The sequence below is a fragment of the Drosophila teissieri genome, chromosome X (assembly GCF_016746235.2).
Source record: "Drosophila teissieri strain GT53w chromosome X, Prin_Dtei_1.1, whole genome shotgun sequence".
Taxonomy (NCBI): domain Eukaryota; kingdom Metazoa; phylum Arthropoda; class Insecta; order Diptera; family Drosophilidae; genus Drosophila; species Drosophila teissieri.
The window spans coordinates 11744857-11771363 of record NC_053034.1 but is presented as its reverse complement, the minus strand read 5'-3'; the positions used below and the strand labels follow the sequence as shown (position 1 = coordinate 11771363).

Below are 26507 nucleotides of genomic sequence, written 5' to 3'. Positions count from 1 at the left end.
TTGGAGTTCTCCCTTTGATTATAAAATAATATATATTTGCACATATTTTATAGAATATTTTAACAAGCAAAAAAAAGGTGTCGTATGTGATATACATAGATAAAAGATGGTGATGGAAATCCTTAGGCTAAGTGTCAGTCTCAAACGTTTACAATAAACATCACGTGCCCGTGCGCTGCTGGTTGCCGGTGGTGGTGGTGCTGGTGGATCCACTAGTACCGCTCCACCACCACGGATGTGGGTCGCCACTGGTCCTCCGTGCCCTGCTTGACCTTGTCCAAGGTCAGAGTGCTCTCAGCGAACGCTGCGTTCAAATTCCCGGCCAACTGGGGCTGGTCCTGCGCCACACTGGTCATGGCCACCACATTGGCGGAGGAATTGCTCTTCCGGTTCGAGTTCCTTTAAAAGTGAAGGGTCAGGCATCAATTTCACATAATAAAATATGATAAGGGCATGTATGCTGTTACCTCTTCTGCTTGCGACAGGCCACCATGGACACGAGAACGGCCAGAATGATGATGGCCGCCAAAAGGCCGGACAATCCGGCCACCATGGTCATCATGCCGTGCGGCTCCCCATCGGAAGTCACCTTGGTAACTGCAAAACCGAGAGAAAGCCGCTGGTGAGTGAGTGAGTGAGTGAGTGGATGATTGATTGACTACTGGAGGTGACGTGCTGCTCCAATTCGGCAGGTGTGAAATGTAAATTGACCCAAGGTCAACTGTAAAGCTAAAGCAAACTCTAAATAATATGCATATATAGTATAAACATGGGTGACTAGTCAGCCTCTTAACTGCACCGCACTAAACTGCCTTAAATATAATTATGTTTATTATCGAGTGTCGGAAAGGCGAGCCTTTATTGACACAAAGTTGAAGAATGACAAAAACTGTTTAACCAAATTCGAAGATTTTCGACTTAGCTACAAAGTACTAGTTATTTCTCCGAGTGCGGTGAACTTCAACTTGACGACGATCGGCGATCTGATCGGAATCCGATCTGAGGCGATTTAAAATGCGTGGAGCGGCGGGCAGCAGGTTTATTTAACTGCCGCCGGCAGGCCGACGCACTTCCTCAACTTTCTAAACCGGAAGGCAGCCCCCCGGGCAACCCCCTGGCCATCACTCACTCGAGTCCTCCACGACGAAGCGCTTTGTGTTGGTGGCGGACTGCACGTAACCGCCCAGCTCCATTCTCAGGTCCATGTTCTGGAATGAATGCAAAAAATATATAATAAAGATTAACGCATAAACATTTTATGGTATTTAATCATTAATTTATTACTTTCAAAAGTTCAAATTCGAAACGATCATTCATTTTGTTGGGTGCACAAGTTGGGTAAAAACAAGAGGAGGCCGTGAAACATCTGTGTAAATGCAGTTAGCTAACTGCAGTGATCAAACACTAATTAATCGAACTACAGTGGAGTTTCGATAGCGCAAGAGCTCAGCATTTACGTATGCTCAAAGCTTTGGGATTGATAAATGATTGTTTTTTCCTGATACTAAACATCTTGATTAAAGAGAGCTTCTATGCAATACATGATGATTAACCGCTTATATAAAATGTTAAACAATAACTAACCAATGCAGAAAGATTAGTAATTGAAACTCTTGTAATTGCGAACTATGGGATCTCGCAAGTATATACATATATAGGTATTGGATTTGGAAATTTCGAACTGAGAAGCATCAATTTTCCAAATTTTCCAAATTTGAAGCTCTGATCAGTGCGTTTTGGGGAGTTTCGACCGTACTGCCCCAGTTGCAGAAACCACAGACGCATGCGCATGCGCAGCGGCAGATGAAAAAGCGCAGAGCTCGACTTCTCGCTCGACTTCACCGCTCCGGCATCGAACTTTGGTTGGCCAATAATCGCTGCTAACGCCGCTGCCTCAGCTACCGCCGCTGCCTCAGCCACCGCCGCTGCCTCAGCTACCGCCGCTGCCTCAGCCACCGCCGCTGCCTCAGCTACCGTCGCTGCCGGCGCACTCATTAATTGGCTGGAGGAGCTCGGCTAAGCGGTGCGGTGCGATGCCATGTCGCTTATCAGCAGCGGAGGGCAATAATTCTGCCCCCGAGTTGGGATGCCGGTGATTTATTTGGCCATAATTAATTTGATTTTATTGTTTACAGACAATTTTCGACGGCGCTGCTTTGAAAGCGATGCTTGATGTTCTTCACTTAATTGTGAGTGACAACTCACTAACTAGCTGCCAGACTTCCTTAACTCTAGTACATATACACATGCATCTCAAATGAATTCAAATGTACTCTAATATTCCAAAAACGTTAGTATTCTTTGCTTGGTTATGTGTATCGCAAGTGGGCGAAGTTTCACTGTGGACGTTGATAAGACATCCATTCAGAACTCAAAAGCTGTGCAAACACTTTAGAAATAAATTTAAAAACTAGTTTCCCCTTAAAACATATTTATATCAAGCGAAGTGCGGAAGTGAAATGTATAATAGGCACAAAAACCAATTAAAATTTTCCAAGTAAAAATATATTACTTGTTTTTGTACACAAAAAACCGACTGTAACTCGGTGATATTTCCAAATTAGAGAGCAATTTTATCTGTCACGTTTGCCAATTAGGCGTCTGTTGTATCCACCGAAATAAAATGGAAGGAGACTCGTGTCTAGAACTGTATCTCAAATAAGATAAGCACTAAAAACCTTTTCGCTGCCATTAAAAGCTGTCCAATGGGGGATATCGCCAGTTCTCACCTATTATTTGGGGCTTCTTCTGGGAGCAGCCAAAAGGGGAGCCCAAAAGGGAAATTGATGTATTGATGTAGGTTCATGATTGGAATTCAAAGGCCCGTCTGATTAGCACAGAATGCTTGTTTTCTAGGGGCCCCCACATGATTTGCATGCGAATCGAATAACTATCGAAAACTAAGTGATACAGAGCTAGCTGGAAGTGTAAAAGATACACCGAGAGAAAAGCTTACTCTATTCGTTCAACCCACATACATATGTTCGAAGGTTTCAATAATGCTCGAATAAATATGCAGTTTGTGCTGTTTTTCAATTGAAACTGAGACATGGATATGCTTTCTGCATTAAGAACTTGATTAACTAACATCTATTTAAAACTGGAATAAATACACTGAACTAAGAAGAAAGTAAGAGAGTCTATCCTATCATGGTCTCCCATCTGCACTTGTCATTTTAAACATATTATTCTCGCAAGTTAAGACAATTAACCAATTGTGGGCACTTTTAGTTAATATTATAGTTTTATCGTGGGATGAACCGGAAGGAATGGGATGTGGAAAGCGGGATTGCATGCAAAATCGCTGGAGAAATGCGAACACGATTTTCAGCTAGTTTCATATGTATATATACTATATACTATATATACTATATACATACTATATACTATATATTAAGCTATACTATAGTGTCGCATCTTCTGTAGTTGTTTGGCCACCGCGCCATTAATAATTTAATTAATTTAATCATTTGTGGTGGCAACAATTTGCAATTTAATGGCACAAATTACGGCTCGTAAATGGCACTGCGGCGAGATTTTCGAATTAAAATTCGGCAATCATCTAAATTTGCACATTAAAATAAATTCAGAACTCGCTGTCCAAATTCACACCAATCATTTGATTATCCACTGACGATCGTTCTTGCAAACGCAATTCCTCTTCAGAGCAATCAGCCATCCAATCCACTCGATTTCGCAGCACTTTTCCAGATATTGGCTAAGTACGATCCACTCACTTGCAATGTCGATATCTCCAAGGTGGCGGTGGTGCACTATATGTATCGCAGTTAAATCGTATTTGGGAATTGTATTTGGGTATTATGCTCGTTTCTGAGTCTTAACTCTGAACTAATGCCGCCGACAATCGGCGTTCGACTAATGCGCTCTACGTAAAGCCCAAACGTAACTTTCGATTGCGCCAAAAGCGGCGGCTGCGACGCCGACTGCGCAGTCGCGAGAACGCCGAGAAAGGCGGCTTAACCCTATACTGGCCAAGCACCTTGTGCTGGGCCCCACTCAGCCCCATGAAAGTGGGCAAGGTCTCAGCTATGATGTACAAGTAGCAGGAGAATTCGAAGCTATTCAAAAGTATTCTAGCTGGGTTATGCAACGGAAAACTCAACAAATTGCACTAATTTTGCGCAATTCGGTGATTTCACATTCAAGTACTTTTTCTTGATTTGCTTAGCACACGAGTAGATAAAACAATAATATACAATATACAATATACAATAACTTAACTAAATGCACACACGAGCGCTTCAGACGTCTATCACTCATACGCACTGTTGGCCGAAGCGTGTTTGATTTAATTACCATTAATTAAAATGAATGGATTTTATTTTTTGTATCAGTTCCACAGTCTACGAAAATTTTAAATAATGTTTTCGTTTAAGGTGAGTAGACTAAGCCATTCGTGGTTATGCCTCATATAAGAAATCAACTTTAAAGGCGTAGGATGTATACTACGAAACGAAATATTTCAAAATGTATAATAATTAGACAAAAAAGGGTAGAATATTTTCGGCTACCCAGAATCTTGGGGTTAAGCAGGAGGAGATCGGAGGAGTGCGGGGACGTGATCTCTGTCAAGTTGAGCCGGGTCTACTTTCCATACGATACAATGCGAAACGATACGAAAATGATCTTAAATCTAATTAAAATGTAACGAACGCCATGGAATTGAAATTGAAATTGTAGCCAAATGAAAGCGATGCCAGCGCCTCAATGCCAGCGATCAAGTCAGTTACTCTTACTACTAATAGAACGGCATCTACAGTAGATCAAGGTGGGGGAAGATCGCCATCGCCATCGCCATCGCCATTGCCGAACCCCTGGGAACATGATTTATCGATTTGCTGATAAGCAGCATACAACACGATCCCCGCGAGAAACTGGAAAGGAATTCGAGGTACTCGGGTACATGTAAGGGCGCTCACAGCAGCGGCCAAGATAGTAGAGCTGATTGCAGTAACATACAAGTAACAAATAAGGGAAGTGCCTAACTTGAACTGAAAGCAACATCCTCACCATTGAAGTATTTATAAATATATATTAGCATCTTGCATATTCTTTTATTATAAATGTGACCCAATGAAAATGCTGTCTCCATATGCCTAAATCAGCTGAGTTAGCATTTAAGGTTACAGTGTACCCATAAAAAAAGGTTTCATTTCTGAAAAATTACTCGTACTCTTTCGCCCCCAATTGCTTGTGTGTCAGCACACCTCCGGCCACGCCCACTTCGCTAACAAGTGGGCGACAAGTGTTTTCGCATTGACGCAGATGGACGACAGACGGGCAAACTGTTTTTTGTTTTCTCCCGCAAATTGGCAATCGCAAAGTGGCTTCTATTCCGGAACTTTCCGTTCCGGATGGGAAGATTCTTCCGCTTTGCATCCATCAGTGGGTGAATCATCGATGTTTGAATCGATCGCTTGAAGATACATGTTTTTCAGATACTCGTTAGCTTATGGAGTTTAAAAGAATTCCATATCTTCAGATCACAATAAGTCCCGTGAACATTCAAAGCAAAATGTTGCTATCAACCTATTTAGTTTCCAATTAAATGGCAATGACTACGATTATTCGTATGGCATGAACATATAATATTCAGTAATTAAACTTATGAGTGCTGTCGCGTTTGTCTTTAAAGATAAGATTTCGGCGATCTAGTTCGGATCGCTGATCATGTCCAAAGGATTTCTACACCGAACTGCAGTGTCACTCCAGACGGGGTTTTCCCAGTTTCCACGCAGCGTTGCAGAAGATATAGTCCATCAACATAGACGGGCCATGTGATCATCTTGGACTTTCCAATCAATGGGCAGTGCGGACAACTTGTTCACATTCTGTCAACTCATCTCCGGTGCGGGGCACGCAGTGAGTAGTGCACTGAGAGAAACTGGCTGTTATTTCCAATTAAATTTGGACATTTTGAATATTTTTATAACCATACTTAAGCTTCAGTGCTTTTAATTGTGTTAATTACCTTGGCCGTATTTTAACTAACTACTTAATTAGGCAGATATTTAGTTGCACCTATCCACTTTCTTCCAAGATGCAAGCCAAACAGTTAAATTGATATTAGCGGTTTGCAGAAGAGGGTATATAGCACTCTATATGGCACTTATTTCCTGGCGATATGCGTTCGAGTGTACTTGATTTACAAACTTTGTGCTTTCGGCACAAGCGTGCGTCTAAAAGTCCCCCAGTTCCACCTACGTTCCTCTACGTTTTCAGACTTCCAAAAATCATGACAATGGCAAATGGCAAATGGCAGTGACGTCGAGGGGCGGCAAACAAATTGCTATAAATAAGTCGCAATCGCAGGCCCACTTCTGGACTAGGATCGCATCGCATCGGATCGAATCGGATCGGTCAGCTATATAGAGACAATGTGTGTATGGGTATATGTATAATAGTCAATCAGTGTGCCAGACTGGCCAGGCACTTGGCCATTATCTGCGTTCGATGTTGGCCCAGATAAGGCGTTTTGTTTACGGCCCTTCAGTGCGACTTTCGCCCCAAGAAATGAACCCTTCTTCAGCTGCTTGTTGTTGCCCCATGAATTTGCGTTTCAGCGAATAAATGGAAAAATATAAATGAAATGTATCAAACACTTCTGCTGTTCGCACTTGTGCTCCTCCACTTGTTGCCTTACCAACTCTGAGTTGAGTTGGGAAAATATTTGCTATTTGCCAGCAAGTTGTTGCCAATTGACAGCTGCATTTGGCTGTTAATGGGGAAAAGCGATTTGTTTGGCCAGCCAACAGTTGGCGATTGTTTAAGGGCTGCTTACGTGGCGCAGTTCTGGGAAAACCACGTTCTTCCACTTTCAAATTGGTCATAACAACTCTTGTTATGTGTTCTAAGATACATAGATACTTTTAAAGCATCTCAAATATTGCGCGGGATTTTTAGAAAACATTCTTGAGTGCTTCTCTGTTATGTTGGCTAAACTAGTTTGCATTTTTAAACATCTACTATTATGCATATATATGTTAAATTATATTGCTGATGTTTTTAGGATTTTAGGCATTTTGGCCCCACCAAATGGGTCTAGAATTTGTGTATAAAAAGCTTTGGGCCAAGTTTCCCATCATAAATACCGATTTCTCAGCCGATTTCAATTGTTTCCTGTTCTGTGTTCTGGGTTCTCTCGCCAGATGGGATCTCTCGAAATGTGTGGATATAGTATAGTGTCCGAATGTCCAAATGTCCAAATGTCCAAATGTCCGATTTAATGTCCGATTTGGCGGCTGGAAATAACTGGCCGTTGACTGATGTTTGCGATTTATTTAATTAAATGCCCCGTTGTTGTGTACGTTTTTTAAAGGCGATTTGGAGATTGTCAGGCGAGCAAAATTAAACCGACACCGAAATAAACAAATACAAAACTGAAACCGAAAATGCAACTGAAAATGAGAATGAATGCGAGAATTTGTCGCACTTTTAATTTGAGTCAACAATCAGCGCACTGTGCCGACTTTTTGCTTGTTTTTTTCAGTTTTCAGTGTTTCAGTCTTTCAGTCTTCACTCTTGGCGCAATTAATGACACAACAATTTACAAGTGATTTTTCAGTGCAACACGACGCGATGCGGATTATTTACAGCCCTTGTTTGTTCGCTTCTTCACTTGAAAACATTGAAAGATTTGAACATTTTCAAATTGTTTTTCTGTTTGGTTGCTGCGACGTCAGAGGCATTTGCCCCAATGAAAGGCAGACAGAGCTTTCCCATTTTCTGACCGATCGCCGGATATTATATTATTATATACGTTTCTTTAACCGTAGACGCTTAAGTATATACGTATATATCTTATCGTATTCTTGACTTTAAAAATAAACGCGAGAGCATAAAGAGATATTCGCCGCCCTCGTCGTCGTCGTCGTTTTTGTTGTGAGTCGGAAAAGCAGAACAGAGGAAAATTGGAAGATGGGTAAATTGGAAAATACCTTCCATTCCACAATTCGAAGTGGGGGAACTAACTAACTCACTCCAATGACTTATGCACGTGCAAAATTCGTGACGAAATTGGCAAATTCCTAATTGCAGATTGCAAAATTCCCGCTGGGGCAAACGATTTATGCAAATTCTGAACGGTTTCACTTGTTACAGCATTTCTGGAGCGTCATCGTTATAGCTATCTTCCATTCCAGCTCACTGGAAAAAATTTCTAAGCAAATTGACAGAAAATATTTGCGTGCGTTAAAAGAATCAAGATGAAATTCAAATAAATGCCTGATTATATCAATCTAAAGTAGTTCAATGCTTATGTATTGAAATGGAAAATCAAATGTACCATCAGTATTAATGGTATAATTTTCAAAATAATTATTAATTGCCCCTTGCTTAGTACGGGTTTCTCGCAGTGCAGCTGCCCATTGACGCAACCGACTGCGCACAACAATAGCGGTAGGAGCAACAATAACAATCGCCGGCAGCAACAATTACTTGTGATAACAGCCACATTATTTTATTGTCAAAAAGCATCCACCCCCGCAATCGCCGCCCCCCTCCCTCCAAGCACCGCTCCTCCCATAAACATTTATATAAATATATATGTATATGTATATATGGACGTACTCGTATATGAATATAATCCCACCGATCGAGCTTAGCCATATAAATTGCCGTTGCGACTGATAAATTACACTAATCGCTGGCGGTGCCGACGTTTGAGCTTTGTTTACTTCCCGCCCCTGCCCCTGCCACGCCCCCTCCCCCGCCCACGGGCACAACACGATCTTCTAGAGCGCCAAGCGATCGGCCAAAGAAACCGGAGAACAGAGTGGGCACAAAGAAAGCGCAGGGACGTACAGATCTACGGGGAAAGTGAAAGTACTTGGCCGTAACTTCCCTGATTTATTGGCCAATTTAGTTGCCAGCTTAATTTCAGTTTAGATTATGCATGTTTTTAGGATACCCCGCGTTATTATCTCATAGCCGTGGAAAATTACACCTATTTAAATCGGACATTTATCTATTATAAATTTACTGACAGTTCGATGAGATCTGGAAGCCTAACAAATGTTTTTGAACACGGTTATTAAAATATATTAGTTCTGAAAACGATTAAAATGGTATTAGAGTAGCTCCCATATAAAAACTTTAGCAATTTTAGCGTTCCAGTGGCGCAAAAATTAAAATTTTAATTTAACTTATATCTCGAAACTGAAAAAGCAATAGCTTTGTGATTTTTGATTGCTTTAAAAGAGAGACTCCAAATCGAAATCGATAACCATCCGTGCGTTCCAATTGAATATGTTTCCGCTGGTGACCCATTGCAATTCGCTCCGATCCCAATCTCCGGATGTCTAGAGCGACTCAATGCTGTTCTTCTTGGTTTTGCTCATGCCAAAGTAACCCCACCAGGATCGGCGCGCTCTCGCTTCGTCTGCTGGAACAGCACTGGTGGCCACCGAGGCGGTCGCCAAAGGCTGCTCCGTATTCTCCTCAATGCTGCTGACACTGGACTCAGACGGATTTACATTGGCATTGGCACTGCGGCGACTGGCGGACTTGCCGGATTTGGCCGACTTCCCTGACTTTGCCGACTTGGCGGATTTGGCAGACTTGACGGTGTCCATGGAGACCTGGGTCACATTGGCCAGGCTGGGCAGCGGTGTAATGCCTCCATCACGGGTGCGACGCTGCCGGCGATCTCCACCACCCAAGAGCTTATTCAGATACGGCATGCACATTCTGGAAGTGGGGCTTTGGATGCAGGATCAGTTGCAGTCGAGTGACCTTTAAATTTGGGGATTTATGCTCTACGTTTTGGAACGATGCGAATAAACGACTAGAATTTGGATGGCAACGAAAACTGAACTGTAGCTAGAACAGTAAACACTTGGGTGAATGGATCAAACTAAAACTAAAATGATAATCAAAGTATTCATAACATATAAAATATGCATATATAAAGCGGATATTTAAGGAAGAAACCTTGCGCATAGACAAATCCTCGCACATTGTTAAAATTGCTCATGGCTGTTCTAAATTTAGCTGGAGATTGGGGTGGATTTGGTGCAACAGCACTGGAAGTGCAAGGAAATGCGCCACTTGGGGTCCATGTGTTTCGGAAGCTATTTATAGAAGCGCTGGCACTACGACAACATACAACAAAGCGGAGTCGCTGCATCCCGGATCAGTTGCAATCAGACCATGGCCTCGTTTGGAGTTCGGGGAATGAGCCAGCCGCTGGGCATCCGGATCTGCTGCTGTCGCGTCTGCACCTGCATCAACTTCGGGTTCGTTCTGTCGCGGATTGGCCTCCTCAAGCTGATGCAACTGGGCCTGGCCATGCTCTGCGAGGGACTGCTCATCCGGTACGGCGTCCCATACGCCGATTCCATTGGCCAGGCGCTAACCAGCTTCCTGGCCACCACCGGCCATTGCTTCACCACCACCGGCATCCTGCTCCTGTGCTACGCCTTCTCCGACAAATCCTACAGCCTCATCCGGCAGTCACTTTTCGTAGGTTGACTTACAGCTTTCCCACAAGATTATTTCTAACTTACTTATACATTGAATTACATTTTAATTGAGGGAAACATTATCTCTGATCTAACTATGTGGTTATTGCTCTTCTTCCAGGAGACCTTGTTCAATGGCCTCGCCAGCTGCATGTACTTCAGCTCATCGAGTTACATGGGTTTCGCCTGCGTGGTGTGGCTGCATCCGCAGTTCCTGGTGCGACCCGGATTCTGGGCATATCCGGCCATGACCGCCTGCTACGTGAGTGCTATTAATTCATATAAAGGCAATAATCCTCTTAATTCTTATACTTATAGTACATGGGCTATGCGGCGGGAATTTTGCACGCGCTGGATGCCTACTTGGCGTTCCGTCACTTTCGAGGGGCACGCTAATCCCGGCCAGACAAAAACAGTATCTTAAGTAAATTGTGGACGTATTTATATGAGTTTTAGGTTTAAGGCACCTCATTTCCGTTGGTCTCGAACATTCACGGTTAAAGCGCTTAGTCGTATGTTTATAAATAATAACATTTAAAATGGACTGGTTTCATTAGCACCAAAAGGAGTAGAGTGGGAGATCCGGCGATCTCGTGGCCCATCAGGCCATCTTGTTGGCCTCCGCCTTGAATTTCCTGCAAGTACAAAGTCCGTTAGATAGTTACTTCCGCATTGGGATTCTTACACCCACTTGAGTTGCTTGAGAGCCTGGCTGGTTTCGAAGTCCGCCTTTAGCAGTCCGATGCGCACCCAGCGCGGCCTCTCGTGGATAACCTTGTGGATGAGGAACTTCAGGCCCAGCAGCAAGTGCTCGAAGATCACGAACGAAAGATCCGGCACCGATGGCAGCCAGTGAGAGAAGAAGTCCCTGATGGAATGGAAGGGATGAGTATCAAGAAGAAAGTTAGTAAACGCCATAGCTCACTTCACATTAGGCTGGAGAAAGAGCAGACCGCAGTTGCTCAGCAGCGACATGACTGAGAGCAGTTCGAAGGCCAACTGCCAAGCGCCTATATTCTTGGCCCGCCGTGCAAATGGTCGCTTGAAGATGTTGCATAGCTTCCACATATCAATGTGCACCGCAAAGACGTTGTTTATCAGAGCTCCAATGGCGGCAAACGGGGCAACGGCAGCAAATAGGACCACGAATCCAAACTGGATGCACACCTGCAGGTAGTCCTCGTACGTGGAATGATATTCATCTAGTCCGGACTCGTAGAACGATTGCTCGTAGCGCGGCAGATCACTGATGGATCGCAGCTTCTCCTCGGCCACCTCGCGATGCCGGAACTCCGCGTACTTTTGGCGCATCACCGCCAGCAGCGGTATTCCAATCTCCTGGGCAATGCAAAGCACCTGGAAGACCAGCAGTTGCATCATCAACTGGTACTTCAGCTGGCGCAGATCGTGCAGGACGAAGGCAATATAGAACTGCGAGAAGAAGTTATTCACGATCTCGAAGAGCATCAGCTTATTGACCCGATGACGATCGTACTGCGATCGAGTTCGGTGGTTCTCCAGGTTGGTGAGGAATGTGGCCAGCTTCTCGTATGCCCACGAAAAGATCGCAATCAGCACCGACTGCACAATGACCGGCACGTACAGCAGCCAGGAGTCCGGTCCAAAATCAGCCAGCACCTCGGCTTCGATCTGGAACTGGTAGAGGGCAAACCAGCCGGCGGCCACCACACAGCCCAGTACCACTGGATACGAGATGCAGTACATCTGCAGGTATGTGTACCGCATCGGGTAGTGGAGTGTCATCTTGCCGGTGATGGGGTCCGGTTTCAGCTGGCCCGTGTAGGCGGATCGCGGCTTGTCCAGGCTGCTCATCTCGATGGTGCCCCATCGATACGAGTAGCCAGCACACTTACGCTTCCACAACTCCAGGAAAATCTAAAAATATTGGAATTTGTTAATATAGTCGATTTAAAAAATGAAATCCTATTAACTAGCAGATTTGATAGCGTTTTATGCCCGCTCTTGTGTATTTGTTTATTTAATCTTTAGTTAACTGTTTCTTGTGGCAATGATTTAGTCGGTTTATTTTTAAACTATTCGAACTTGAAAATTTGTAAAACTGCTAATTTAAAATACATACATGCTAGCTATTTTTACTATAGCACTTAAAAGTTTCCAACTTAAGAGCACTTAAGTGATGCTATACTTAGATTTATAAGCTGTAAAAGCAATTTATTTTTATTGTGCAAAAGTTTACTTTGTTTCGCCTTGCAAGTGGTCAAATAAACTTACCGTAGTCCAAACTACGTAGAAACTGCAGACCAGCGAGATGTTCAGTTCGAAAACATTTTGAAGTATACCAAAAAGGGAGGGGAAGATCAGGGCCTTTGTGTAGAACTCGATGAAGCCGAAATAGAGACCTATACTGGATCCAAAGTAGTTCCGTATGTCCTCGATGGGCAGCTTGGTGCGTTTCAGGTTCCAGTTGAAGCGTTCGAGATACAGCTACATGTATAGATTGATGCATTATACAACATATAACAGTCTATCCATGTATATGAATAGGATACGTAACTTACGATATCGTGGAGGGGAAACATATCCTCGATGTACCCCTTTTGCACGTAGGACTTAATGCCATCCTGGATTACGTCCTTGATGAGAACAGGAATCTCGCAGTAGCGCAGGATCTGGTCCTTGCCCATTCCGGGCAGCAGGAAGTCCGAGATGCAGCCGTGGTTAAACTTCTGCATGCTGTTCGTGGTGGTCATCTTCTCCAGCTCGGCGGCATCGGCCAAACGGAGCAGGGTATCCACGCTGGCCGACAGGTATAGATACTTTTCAGTTTTTCTGTAAGAAATTAAATTGGATTAGTTCTGGAGAGGCACTTAAGCAAGTTCTTTTGTAAACAAATATTAAAATCGAATTTCATTTCCAAACAAAGTGGAGATGAAAAGATCTGGTTTTTGCATTGTAAACAATGCACTTGCTGTTTGCTAATTAAATTTGATTTACTGATGTGTCCTAGATTTTAATAGTTTTTCATAGAAATTTTGCTATTACTTTAACTATTTTGTTCCATAACAACCAATGTAACATCTGTGAAGATTTTAAAACTTAATTTTTACTCGTCGAATAATTTATGTAATTCATCCATGTTGTCTTTTGTTTGTTTAAACGAAACACTATTGATTATATAAAATTATTTTTGTTTTTGTCTAACGAGTTAATAATATAGACTTCATAATTTTTGTGCGTTACATAAATACATTTCTATATTCAATGGTAAATGTTTAAAGTCAATTAATAGTTCTTAATAGTTTTTAAGCAAAAAAGCTGTACGATTCGTTGTCTGTTCAACATAATCCCTGCTTACCCCACGATCTCCAGCGTGGTCTGGATGCCAAACTCCTGGATGATCTTCTCCACATCCTGGCAGTGTCTCAGCCTGGCCTTCTCCGTGAATATGATGACGATGTGCGTCTGTTGTTCGGGGTAAAAAGCTCGTAGATATACTATGCGGAGCACCTCATAAAATGCAAAATAACTGACCTTGTCGAAGGGTTCCGCGTCTGCGCCCAATCCCTCCACCCCGTCGTTGGAATCCAAGGTCCGCTGGCGCTGCAGTGCCTCCAATTTCAGGCTACGCTGCCGGCGGAACAGCTGGTTCTCGATGATGTTCCGCGTGCGTGGTCCTGGACCTGGAAATAATCAGTTTTAATGGGTTAGCGGATGGGGCAACGGGGCAATGTGGCACTAAGTGCCAGCTCACTGGGTGCACTTACTCTTGGCATCTTCGGACATCGTTTACGGGTGACGACGAGTGGCGTCGCTGAACTAATAACAAAATATAACAATCACATCCACATCCGAATATGATATTGCAGAATTCTCTCTTTCGGTTTATTTTGTTTTTGCCTTTCTTCTCCGCTCGCATGAGTAAGTGCTTGCTGTCTCGCTCGCTCTTGCGGTGGCGTGTGTGCGCTAATTGCGTGTATGAGAGTATCTTGGCCCGTGCCAATGCCGAAATACTGAATTTTTAATAATAATGCCAAAATATTCAGTTCTTGCCGGTTCAAATCCAACTGTTTTTGTTGTTGTCCCAGCTGCGTGGCGCGTGACGTCATGGCCGCCATGTTATCGAATCGGTTCTCTTTGGCACGACCACAGCAACAACTACAAAAATAAATCAATAATGTCACAACTAATTTGGTTTTAATTTGTTTAAATTAACTAGAATCTCCTCTTCTTTCCCGCCCTTCGGCATTGCAGCAAATCAATCACTTATCGATAACTGTGTGCAACTCTGCCAGTGATGCGCAACTGTTGCACTTGGCGACTAGCAGTCACGGCAAGCAGTGCGCAAGCAGTGAGAAATAAGCGGTTCAAAGCTGAATTAACTGACCATTTTCAAAAATTAAAACAGGAAACTGCTAAATTAGATGGAATAGATTGCTGTTGAACCTTCAAGCCTAACTGATTAAATTTGATTTCATTTGTGGCAACTAGAAACATCTGTTTCCACTGTTCTTAAGAAAAAATAAACCTGAAATTTAACTAAATGCACCACATAAATTGTTTGTATCTTTATTTGAAATCGATTTTTAGCAATCTCTATGTTTATATATAATTTTTCGACTATAATTTCATTTAAATATTATGGTTGTTGCGTGAAGGCTTAATCGATTAATTTAAAATAAATTCATTAACAATTCGTTTCAACAAAATAGGTTTTGTTCATAGATACATATATCTGATAATACGTAATTAGCATAAATAATTGGAACTTGCTGAAAGTCGATTCATGGTAATTCAGTGCCAAAACCTCCAGCGGTTTGTCCTATATCATCCGATCTGATATATTCTTACAATATAAATGGTATAAGTTCTTTACACATAATTAAAGCAAACTTGCTTATAACTTGATCTTTCTCAAGTTTTGCTCTTTAGAACCAAAACAAAAGGAAATGAAATGTAAAAAAATTATTCTCGTACAATAAATTAAAACATTTTCGGGATCTGTTTATGTCTCTCTGTGTATCGTTAACGGTACTTCTATGTGCCTCTGTGGTTTCTTGATCTTTTCCATTAACAATTTACTTGCGTTAAGTTTTTGAAACTCCCTAAACTTTGGTATCATATCGTAATCGTATTGATCAATATCTAATGTCTCAATATAGACGTGTTCCATTAAATCGTTAGTCCTTAACGAAATCGTAACTTTAGCTACAAAATTGAAAAAGGCTGTGATGTCTGAAGTTTTTGGTTCGTCGGATTCTTTGTGCTTTTGGGGAGTCGTTGTCTTAATCAATTCTTTTTGGATTTAATTGGGTGTTTTTGTCTTTAAAAAGTCTGTGCTAGCTTATAAACAAAGTCGATTTGGTTGCAGCTGCTCCAGGATTTCTCTGGGTCACCATATATGTCCTATATAGTAGGTAGATGCATATATGGCGGTGCAAAATTGAACACGTTCCCATTTCCATTCCCTAGACATCGATCACGCTGTCATTCTTCTTCATCTCCATAAGATGGGTCTGCTTGAGCTTCTCCTGCATCTGGGTGAGCATGTCCTGCATCCTCCGTATCTCCTCGTCCTTCTGCAGGAGCAGCCTGTCCGTCTCCGAAATGGCCGCGTCGAATCCGTTGGTCGAGCTGATCGAGTCCCGCTTCAACTTGCCGCGCTCACGCAGCGCGTGCTGCGAAATCTGCGAGATGCACTGCGCCCGGAAGTTCTCGTAGTGCACGTCCTGAAATGTTTCAAGCGTATATATTAGTACTACTCGTAAGTATCACGCAATTTTCTTCAATCATTTACAAAAGTATAACAACATACCTGTGTGGTGTCCTTGAGGTCCTGCATGTGCGTGGATATCAAGAAGGTGCGCAGCTTGATGAAGTCGCTGTGCTCCGGGTCCTCCACATTGACCACGCCCCATGGATACTGACGCCCCCGGACCTTCTTGCCGGCCACCTCCAGAATGGTGTTGCTGCCGACGACGGCGAACGGAATGGAGGCCTTTAGATCGCGGTCCTGCTGCTTGAAGTCGTCGTCCTCGTCGGAGTCGCACTCGGGGAACTGATACAGCTGGATGTGGTTGTCCTCCAGGTCCTGCAGGATGCGCTCCTTCAGCTTGCGCACCTCCTGCTTGTTCAGGCAGTCGGCCTTGCCGATCACCAGCACGATGTTCACCTTGCGATGCAGCCGCCGGATCAAGTCGAGGTCCATCTGTCGCAGGCTGAAAAGGGATTGAATCAAACATTATTACATTCCACATTTGTATAATATCGTATATTAAAAAAACAACTGAACTGGTACATCATTTTGTCATGAAACACTACACAACAATCGGTTAATATACGTAATATTTTTATTGTTACGCATGAGAAATTGCTCAAATTGGATTTCTGTTTATCGTGCCATTTGCTATATACTATGTACACTAAAACAATATTGTACTGAAAACGAGTCTCCACGTATTGATATTCTGATTCAATAAAATAATCAATTCAATTACTTTTTAAAATCTTTTTTTGAGAAATCAGTGCTTTATTAGATAGGATCCTACCTGTGGCCCCATGGCGGGACGAAGTAGAGGCAGCAGTGCACCCGATTGTCCTGGATGTTGCGGCGGTTCAGGCCGCTCTCGTCGGTGAAGTACTGGCGGAACTGCTCGTCGATGTACTGGGTGCAGACGCGCCAGCTGTCCTCGCAGTTGATGGCATCCCCGAATCCCGGGGTGTCCACCACCGTCAGTCGGAGTCGGACGCCCCGCTCCTCGATGTCCATTGTCTTCTTCTCCACCTTTGTCGTCTTCTCGATGCGCTCCTCCACATTGGGCATCTGCCGGTTCTTGTAGAGATCGCCCAGGAAGAGGCTGTTGATCAGGGTGGACTTGCCCAGTCCGGACTCGCCGACCACCATGAGGGTGAACTCGAAGCCCCGCTTCACCGACTTCCGGTGCACTTGCTCTGGAAGCGTGGCAAAGCCTATGTAGTCCCGATCCTTGTCGAACGATGGCGTTTTAGCTGTAAGGAAATAGTGTATACACAGTGATTTTAGTCGAGGTGTTTAATAAAAATAAGGTAGTTTCATGGTATGCGGCTTTAAGAACTCAAAAACTATGATAAAATGCCTTAAAAAAAGGGATTATATATCATATGGTGGAGCAGAGGGTATTGCCACTCCTTGACACATATCTAAAGCAATTGAGGTGCCAAGTGTCCGATTTATTCTCCAAGTGTTTAATGGGGACTGAGAACTCAAAACGGGCTAATCGACTGAAGGACCTTGCACTTGGGTCTTGAATCTCGGCCCTTGAGCGACTTCATAGCCGTCTCATTAGGCAAATGAAATGTGGGAATGACTTTCGAGTGAAGGGGTGACAGGTTGGGAGTGTGGCAAGGGAAAGGGAAGGGAAGAAGCCCATGCATCCCATCTGTGCTCCTTGGATGCTCCTTACACATGTTACTGCTGCTGGTGTGTGTCCTGGTTCTTTGGTCCTCGTAACTCCCTCCGCCTCCTGCCTCCTGTGCCGCCCTTCCCGCCGACTTTCGTGTGTATACGGAACGCCTACTTAAAACGTAATTGGCACAAGCCTCGCCACTTTTTCTGCCTTCCGGGTTTTCACTTTGTCTTTCTGCTTATCAGCAAATTTGCCACATTGTTGGATTTGTTTGCTTGTTGTTTGACCGCTTTATAATTTGGTTTTATTCTCGTAGTGAGAGTCTCTAGTTGTTTGTTGTTTGGTCGTTGAAAAAATAAATCCCCGAGTTTGATGAACACTTTATTGTATTGTGGTGGAGCTGCAACTGGCGAGCGAACTGCCCTAAAACCATTCAAATCTAATGGTCTCTCGTACACTCTCTCTCTTGCTCTCTCTCCCCAGCGCCCTTTGGCCACACCCCCTCACCCTCCGCCCACTATCCTTCGCAAAGGATGTTACATACGTTAAGTGGCAACACCGAAATGCAACTTTCACCCGTACTACCACCCCTTCTAGCCGCCTTCTCTCGGCGCCTGCGCTCGAGGACCTGGCTCAAACTAACGGAAGCCCGGAAAAAAGTGGGCCAGATGTTACGAAAGTGGGCCTTTTGCTCGAAAGTGGGGTTGCCAGATAGTTGTTTTCCCATGCAACTTAAAAACTTGTTAGGCCAATTCAAGAATAAAGAAAACTAGATCTAAGTTAGGAACTTTTAAAATAAACTATAAGTTTGCGACAAAATTTAAACAATTTGAAATTGTTTACCGAATTCCTGTTTTCATTGCAATGCCGCATTTGGCAAACATGTAGAGTTTCCTCTTCCCGCAGCTCAGGTTACTTGCATGTCTTTACAAACCGTTTTGTATTCGCACCCCGCGGCAGTCTGGGCACTTCCCCTTCCACGCTTCCTGCGATACGGTAGCACTGGTTGCGGGCCCACCCCCGCAGATCGGTAAAGCACTCACCCCCTGATTTCCCAAGTTACCGAGTTCCTATGTTCCTGTGTTCCTGAGTTTCTGAGTTCCTGAGTTCCTAAGGGTGTCACTCAGCGGGGAGACAGTCAGTTCATTGTTCCCGCTCACGTTTCGCATTTAATCGAGTTTGAAAAGCGCTCAGCTGGCAAGGCCAAGGGGATATGGAATAAGGTGGTCCCCTCTGCAGGGTGACACAGTGCAACTCGAGTACAAGCCCTCAACCTGAAGGACCCAATCCTTAGAACGGCCTAATGACACTGGCCAAGGAAATAAGGATTCAGTTTTACGTCTTTGGCGACTAAGAAAAGCATAGAAAGTATATATGTTGCCATAAAGAAAGTATGTTGTGTAAACTTAACAGATTTCGCTAGTGGTGTGAAAGAAAATAATAAGGAAAATAGATTCAAGTGCTTATATAAATATGTTTGATATTGTGTTATATTGTATATATTGAATAATTATTAGCTAAACAAATATTGGGAAATATTTGCTTAATTTATGTGCATAAGTGCTACTGAAGAGATTACAAAATATATGTAAAGCACCCTCGGCACGCTACCAAATCGGGGTATATCAGTTGGAAAATACCTCTTTGCCCCGCACGATCATCGCCAAATGTCTCGGAATATTTTGTGTAAACTTTGTTTAATTATTGCGAATCGCGTGCAAACATGGGATGGGATGGGATGAACTTGCCGCGCCGCATTATCGCAATGGACTACGATATTTGTTTGGGTCTTTGGGCCCAGATACAGTTATCTCCCCAGATCGCTGTTGGTGGGGTCGTATCTTTATATCTGCTGCATATCTCCATCTGTCGGATAAATGTGCGAAATCGGACCGAGACCGCAAGGAAGGCTGGCTGATGAGCACAATGACTTGGCCCGGCTGAAAGATTGGCTTGTGTAAACAAGAAGGGGATGGACAGCAGCGGGGATTCTGAAGGGTGAGATGCAAAATGCACTGAGAGAAAGGCTCGATTTTTACGGAATCCCAAGTAAAGACGTTAAATGTGAGCACATGACACATGTAAAGTGTAAAATGCATGCCGAAATTGAGGAAAAGTAGAGTACTTTCAACTTTTGGCTTTACTCCTTCACCTGCTTTATCTTTTCCATCATCAGTCGAGATGGGAAAACGCCCACAGCCAGCCAGCACCCACTGTGTGTAACACCCTATACCCCGCACCCCGCACCCACTCTCCATTTTCCATTTTCCGGACCCACCCACACTCGTCTGACAAAATCGGAGCTCTCAATTCTGTAAATCTGATAGTTGCCCCCTCTGTCCAATATTTCTTACTGTGCCTGAAGATCTCTATCGCCGCTGCTTATTGTCGCTTGTCGTTTGTTTATCCCAAAGAGCTTTTCTGTGGGCGTTGCAGTTTTCATCTTTCCCCCCGCACTCAGCCACACATCGATGTGGTTCATTGACTAGACTTGTCGCTGTCATTATTGCTGGGTCGCTCGCTCGTCTGTCGCTAAAAGTTTTACACTCAAAGAAAAAAAATGAAATAAACAACTTAATATAAGTTTGCAGAGGTCCCTTGCAGTCTATTGGTAACCGAGGGGGAGATCAAATGCACATGGGAATTATTAGATAGGTTCTTGTTGGGTGTCAAACACTTGAGCATTTCATCGTTTGATCGGAATCGCTGGCAAATGGCCTGGGAAATGGTTTTCCCTTTGCCACTCGACACACGATCTTGATCGGCATTATGACAGACCATTTAACACTTGGCGACACATCAATTTCAATCTCGGTCGCTCATTCATTCGCCTTCTTTTTGTATGCGAGTGCTCTCCCCCCTCCTTTCAACCATCTCAATTTCATTTCAATTAAGTTCAATTCGAGTTATGCTGCAAAATGCAGCTCATTTTTTATGTTCTTAAGTGTGCTTTTCTTCCCTATACCAAAGGCTCTACCACTTTTGTTTAGGTTTTGAATTCACATAGTATAAATAAACTATTTGGGAAATCTGACAGCCACATTATTATCAATGTGTGTTTTTTAGGGTAATTGCCACAATGCAAAAATAAATAAAATATTTTAAAATCAATACATAAGGCATAAGTGTAGGATATATAATTCAGAATAGAAACAAATTAGGTCTGGAATTTTTAATAGAGCATTGGCGACTTCGGTGCCCCAGCCAGCCCTCCAATCTTGTTATATTTTCTTGGAGCCCTACGCATCTTGTTCCTCCACTTTCTGGAGTTCGAGTGGCTCGTTGAACGCACGAGTGCCCAGACGGAGAAATAGGAATCTGGAATCTGGAGGGGGGACTTGGGGGTCTTGGGGGACTTCTGGGTCTTTGGGGGCTTGGAGTGACTCTCGATGCAGCCATCGAACGTGCATCGGCATTGGGTTTCTTCTCCGCTCACTTTGCTGCCACTTCCAGACCAGCCTCACAGGCATTTGGTTAGGTAAACAAAGGCGAGCTGACAGGAGCCATGGTAGCAGTGGCTCCAATGTGACCAATATTTGTTACTGAGCTTCTTTTCTAATCGAAATATATGATATGGTAGGTTTTTCTACGTAAAAGTTCTTTAATCTTATGGATTAACCTACTTCCTACCAACCCGAACTAACAGGTTCGACTTGGCCAGGCTTCACTGTACGCCTGTCCACACATCCAAGGGCATGCGTTGGTGCCTTGTTGCGCTGTTCCATAAATAGCCGCATCTCCGCTCTTGACACGCTGAAAACTTTCAAAACAATTGACGGCATTTGAAGTAGCTGGCCAGGTTTACCGCCTCCCATTTCCCCACCACCCATGTCAACCCCCTCCCCAGGCAGCTTTTCACAGGGAATTTCAAGGGAATTTCTCGCATCCAGAGAAGCATTTTCCAACTGTTCGGATTTCGAACTTCTTCAGTTTCCACACCCAGAAAATGTATCTTTGTTTATCTTTGAACTCGATCCGAAATACACAAAATAGCCTAACAAATTCGGACCTCGAAAGGGAAAAATGGATGTATGAGGCCAAAGTATTAACAATTCAGATTTCAACATAGAAAACCACATCCATCTGTTTTTTTGATCGATTAGACAGATTTCAAAAATGTGTAAATTTAGTTGCAGGCACATTTCGTTTGATTTCCAAGACTAAACAAGAAGTTTTAAATACTTGCGGTGAAATACGCATACATACATACATACATATATAGCTAAAGAGCTATTATTATGGAAACTTTGATCTTTGAAATGGATCTGTCCCGCCTTTGACATCCCACCACTTCTATGCAGATATGTAGGTCTATTCCCGCCGAAATGCACTCTGTCTTGATTTACGCATTCTATTTATAATCCATGTACATACTCATATAGCCGAAAACATCAGAATATGTGCCATTGCAGCACCAAGCCCCCCGACACTTAACCCCTTTTCACAGAATGGGGAATTTGACAGCTTTATGCACTGATTTCCCTAATTGCCATGAAAATTCCACTCCCACTGTGCACTGCGCACAGACGAGGGCAGCGAAGTAGAGTCGGGATTACTAAGACGTAAATGGGAATGAGAGATAATCCAGAACGCATTATTCATTTTGATTCATTGATTTGATCATATGTATATTTACCCAACCGTGTTGCTGCATTCTTGACCGCTGCTGTGCAACTGCATACAAACGCCCCCGCATTTGAACAATGAGTGAGAAAACATATAGAAGAACATATAGTGGCAGACATCGGGAAAAGGGAACGACATTCACAATTGTGGCGAGGGGGGCGGCGGGGGTTGGCGGGAACATGTGTATGCATTTGCCATAACAATGGAGTTGGCTCCTAATGAGTTTTTAAACGCTAAGCTGCTGCATTTTTAATTGGAACTAACAAACGAAAGCCTGCCATATAAAAAATTGGAACTGCAACTTGGAAAACTGGGAATGCGACGAAGGAAAGGCACCATACAATTGAGAAATGGAATGGATGAAATGGATGACTAAACTTAGACAATCGATGAGCGTGATTTTTCCCGATGCATCAATTAATTGAACGCCATTTGGGGAGAGCTGCTGCGAGTACAGTGAACACAAGTTAACTGACTCCAGCTGTAGGTATTTAATAAAACTCCGTTTTCAGATTAAACTTAATAAATTGATTGGCTAGTAAGTTATTCCATTTGATGACCCATAAAAATGTATTTTCAAATAGGCTTACTTATTTAATGGCAAGCAAACACTGTAAAATCCAACAACACAATAAAAACAACACCTAACGTGAGCTCAGTGCATTATTTATAAATACTATTAGACCTCGCTGAATTGTGTTTATCTTATCACGTCCGATTCTAGGTCTTTGGCTATGACTGTATGTAAACATGGGTTTGCCAATGACTATGCTAACAAAATTAAGTAAGTATTGCTCATCAAATTATGCGTCGATTAATAATTCTCTAATGAAAATATTGCACAAAATAAAGATGACTTTCTAAAATATTCCATTTCCCACATTTGTATAGTTGTTGTTTATATTTAAAAAAATATATCTATGTAATAAAGATATGTAGATAAAACAATAAATAATAATAACCATTGAAAAGGCCATAACTGCTATCGCTTTCTTGCGGTGTGGTACAGTAAACATCGATTCCAATGGGTCGTTCGGCCAAGTTGGGGACGTAGCCCGATATCGGCGACACAAATGCTCATCGGCCACTAACGACATGTCAACCAGGAGAACCGTTAGCTGCGGTCACGTTGCCACCGAAGTAACCAAGTTACCAAGTTACCATGCTAAGGCCAATGCCAAATGGCCAAGACCAAAAGGCCCATGGCCCAAGGCCCAGACCGATCTGCAATGGGAGTGTGCTGGGTGTTGGGTGTTGGGTGCGGCCTGCTGCAAGCCACACAAAAAATGAGAAGTAGGAACCAAATAGAAAACATGGGGGAAAAAAATAAAAACAAAGTCTACGCCTACCAAAAACGGCAGTCGCAACAACCAACTCAGTCCGAACCCCCCGCCCAAGTCCAAAAGCCAGAGCCAAGAAAAAGTTGATGAAAAAATCCAAGGCGAAAGCGAAGCCAAAACAAAGTGAAGTGGGCAAAAAAGGAAAGGAAGCCGCCGTCGACTTTCCTCCAAAACCGAAACCAAAACCAAAACCATCGGAAAATACATACAGTATATATGTACATCCATACATGCATGTGTAGTTGCCTCGGCAACTGGCCAGCCAATTTTCTTGTCGGCGGAAAACAGCGGAGTGGGCCACGTAATGGGGTAGCCTATCGAGATCCCAGATCCCAGATCTCAACTCCCAGTTACCAGATACCGAATGCCAAATGCCAGATAGCATCGATCCAGCCGAAGGCAATTGGCCCGTGGAGCAGGAGAACCCAAGTGCACTGCGAGCCAAGATGTGGAATTTAAATTAATTTGTTAGACGTAGAAAAGAAAATATATTCGCATTCTTTAAACTAATATTTCATTCGGTTAACTGGAATACTGCGCCCACAACTAATTCAACCTTTATCTGTAAAGGTCGTTCTCGGTATCAACTTGGTAGGTGTGATAACTTGAGCCATGGTAGGCTTCATTAAGCTATATGTACATCATAGATATGAGTTACTATGAAATACCATTGAAATAGTGTAACCAACAATCCCTATTAAAAGCATCACCCAGGGAAAATGATCTGTTTTATCTTCCGTTGATTCATTTTTTCAAAATATCATATAATTTTATTACATTTATATTTCCAGGTATCGATACAAATGCATGAATGAATTGCGCGCCAAAAATAAAATTTATAGAAGTAGCCTGTATCAAATACTAAAATATAGTTTTCTTTTGATTTTCGTCCTTTTCTTGTGACATGAGAATCCCAGAGTTTTCTAGGAAACTGTTTTACGCATTAAAAGTATATACATATGTATGTAAGTAGTGTATTGTGATATTGTGAACCCCTTTTCGAACTGCTTCATTAACCCCTTGATGTTTTCGTCCGCTTTTTGTTGTCAACAAATCTGTGTGCACCCTTGAAAGAGGGATTTACTTACGTTTGGGGTAAATGGGTGGTCGGCATTTAACCGCCTCAATGCCACTGACGCTGCTGCTGTTGTTGTTGTTGTTGCTGCTGCCGTTCATGCTGGTTATAACGCTGGCCACGCCCCCCGCCGCTGCACCGCCCATGGAGGGCGGTTGACTGAGGGGGAGTGGCGGGGGCGGCGGCTGGTGCTTCATGGACGCCGAGGGGGGCACATTGCCGCCGCCGAAGAGGCGACGCTGCGGTAGAAACGCCGTTTTGACGCCTGTGTTGCAAGTTGCAGGTTGCACAATCCGGTGTTGTTGTTGTTGATATTGCTGCAGGTTGCCAGCTGCTACTGTTTCCTCATTAAAATGGCACTAAATTCAATATTTAATGTGTAATAGAATTGGTGTATTTAATAAATTATATCAAATTTAAGTACCGAGAATCTACATTTAGTTTTATCTGTGCATAATTAATTAGTTTTAGTTACTGTGTAATTGTTACTGTTTTATATTTTTATTCCTATATAATTATTTCTGAACATCACATTTTACATTATATTTTAAGTTTGTTGTTTACTAGGGGTTAAGCTTAACAGTAAATTACGCACACATGCTTATCTAGTGCTTATCTCACTCGAAGAGGTGCGAGCGGGAGGGAGGGAGGTAGGCAGGGTGGGCAGTGCGAAAGAGAGCTACTAACTGCAATATTGACTTTTTAGGGTTTCTGCCCACACATATGCACATCCAATGTATTTGCAATTGAAAAGTGCATAGTCAATGGGTGGAAAACTAACGGTGCAGCTGCTTCACCTTGACCTACACAACCACAAATAACAGTGAGATGCACAATACACACACACATACACGGCCAAATCACCGCTCTCACACACAACACACACACAAAAATAATAATAAAAAAAAAATAGGCTCACGCACTTTGTTATTAACTATTTCCGTTGTTTTGGTTTTCTATTCTTCCAACAAAATCGTTTAGAACTTCACGAAAGAAAAAATTGTCGCGAGAAATATTCCGTATTACTGAGGAAATATTAATAACAATAAAAAATATTGTTATTTGAGCGGAACATATATTTAAACGTATATTTTCTGCGCGCTTTTACTGATGCTTCTTCATCGCCGTCGCGTCGAGATCTGATTGCAATTTAGTTTTGCTTTGCTTTTCGATTTACAAAAACATTTGAACCAAATATACCAGCAAAAATACCGCACGAATAATACTGATGGAGAACGGTCTTACTTCGCGCCAAGTGACTTGAATACGTGAATTCAAATTTAAGCCTCAAGAAGAAACATGATTTCAAACTGTTGAAGACTTGAAGTGTACTTAATAAACTGTTTTTAAGCTGTTTTGTAAACAAATTGCACTGTAGAGCAACTAGATTAAGAAAAAAAAGGAGAGATTTAACTGCAGTGCAGTTTGCAATATACCTAAAAAATACTGAATAAGCTAACAGAGTCTTGCCAGATTTGCACACTGACGGAAGCTTCCCACCGTGAGACTGCAGCGGGTGCTCAAAATTTGCAGGCTGACAAAAGCAGAATGCGTTGAAAACCGTAAGTTAAAAAGGCTTTTCAGGAAAATTGCTTTTAAACTTCCAAAACTAAGAACAAAA

General features: G+C 42.9%; 5 protein-coding genes across 6 annotated transcripts; 1 reads left to right on the top strand and 4 right to left on the bottom strand.

Annotated features, from left to right (window-relative positions):
• Positions 1–9: 9 nt before the first annotated feature.
• LOC122623685 lies at positions 10–7655 on the bottom strand. Of its 2 annotated transcripts, none has more exons than XM_043802971.1 (4): positions 7113–7655; positions 1130–1208; positions 468–597; positions 10–399 (listed from the first exon to the last, which is right to left on the bottom strand). In XM_043802971.1, exons 2-4 carry the CDS (start codon positions 1203–1205, stop codon positions 213–215), a joined length of 393 nt encoding a protein of 130 aa, XP_043658906.1. In that variant the 5' UTR covers positions 1206–1208; positions 7113–7655; the 3' UTR covers positions 10–212. The 2 variants fall into 2 exon arrangements, with proteins under 2 accessions (XP_043658906.1, XP_043658905.1); XM_043802970.1 differs by lacking the exon at positions 7113–7655 and adding an exon at positions 3738–3892.
• Positions 7656–9123: 1468 nt separating this feature from the next.
• Positions 9124–9848, bottom strand: LOC122623454. Its single transcript, XM_043802616.1, has one exon. The coding sequence runs from the start codon at positions 9705–9707 to the stop codon at positions 9321–9323; it is 387 nt and encodes a 128-aa protein (XP_043658551.1). The 5' UTR covers positions 9708–9848; the 3' UTR covers positions 9124–9320.
• A 136-nt stretch (positions 9849–9984) lies between these two features.
• On the top strand, positions 9985–10937 carry LOC122623453 (protein singles bar). Its single transcript, XM_043802615.1, has 3 exons — positions 9985–10482; positions 10603–10743; positions 10800–10937. The coding sequence occupies exons 1-3, from the start codon at positions 10171–10173 to the stop codon at positions 10875–10877; spliced, it is 531 nt and encodes a 176-aa protein (XP_043658550.1). The 5' UTR covers positions 9985–10170; the 3' UTR covers positions 10878–10937.
• On the bottom strand, positions 10902–14599 carry LOC122623452 (anoctamin-10). Its single transcript, XM_043802613.1, has 8 exons — positions 14228–14599; positions 13995–14143; positions 13819–13925; positions 13022–13292; positions 12735–12947; positions 11407–12377; positions 11173–11349; positions 10902–11116 (listed from the first exon to the last, which is right to left on the bottom strand). The coding sequence occupies exons 1-8, from the start codon at positions 14244–14246 to the stop codon at positions 11083–11085; spliced, it is 1941 nt and encodes a 646-aa protein (XP_043658548.1). The 5' UTR covers positions 14247–14599; the 3' UTR covers positions 10902–11082.
• A 485-nt stretch (positions 14600–15084) lies between these two features.
• On the bottom strand, positions 15085–26018 carry LOC122623487 (septin-2). Its single transcript, XM_043802682.1, has 5 exons — positions 25810–26018; positions 24900–25245; positions 17009–17468; positions 16276–16678; positions 15085–16189 (listed from the first exon to the last, which is right to left on the bottom strand). The coding sequence occupies exons 2-5, from the start codon at positions 25081–25083 to the stop codon at positions 15929–15931; spliced, it is 1308 nt and encodes a 435-aa protein (XP_043658617.1). The 5' UTR covers positions 25084–25245; positions 25810–26018; the 3' UTR covers positions 15085–15928.
• Between the last annotated feature and the right edge of the window lie 489 nt (positions 26019–26507).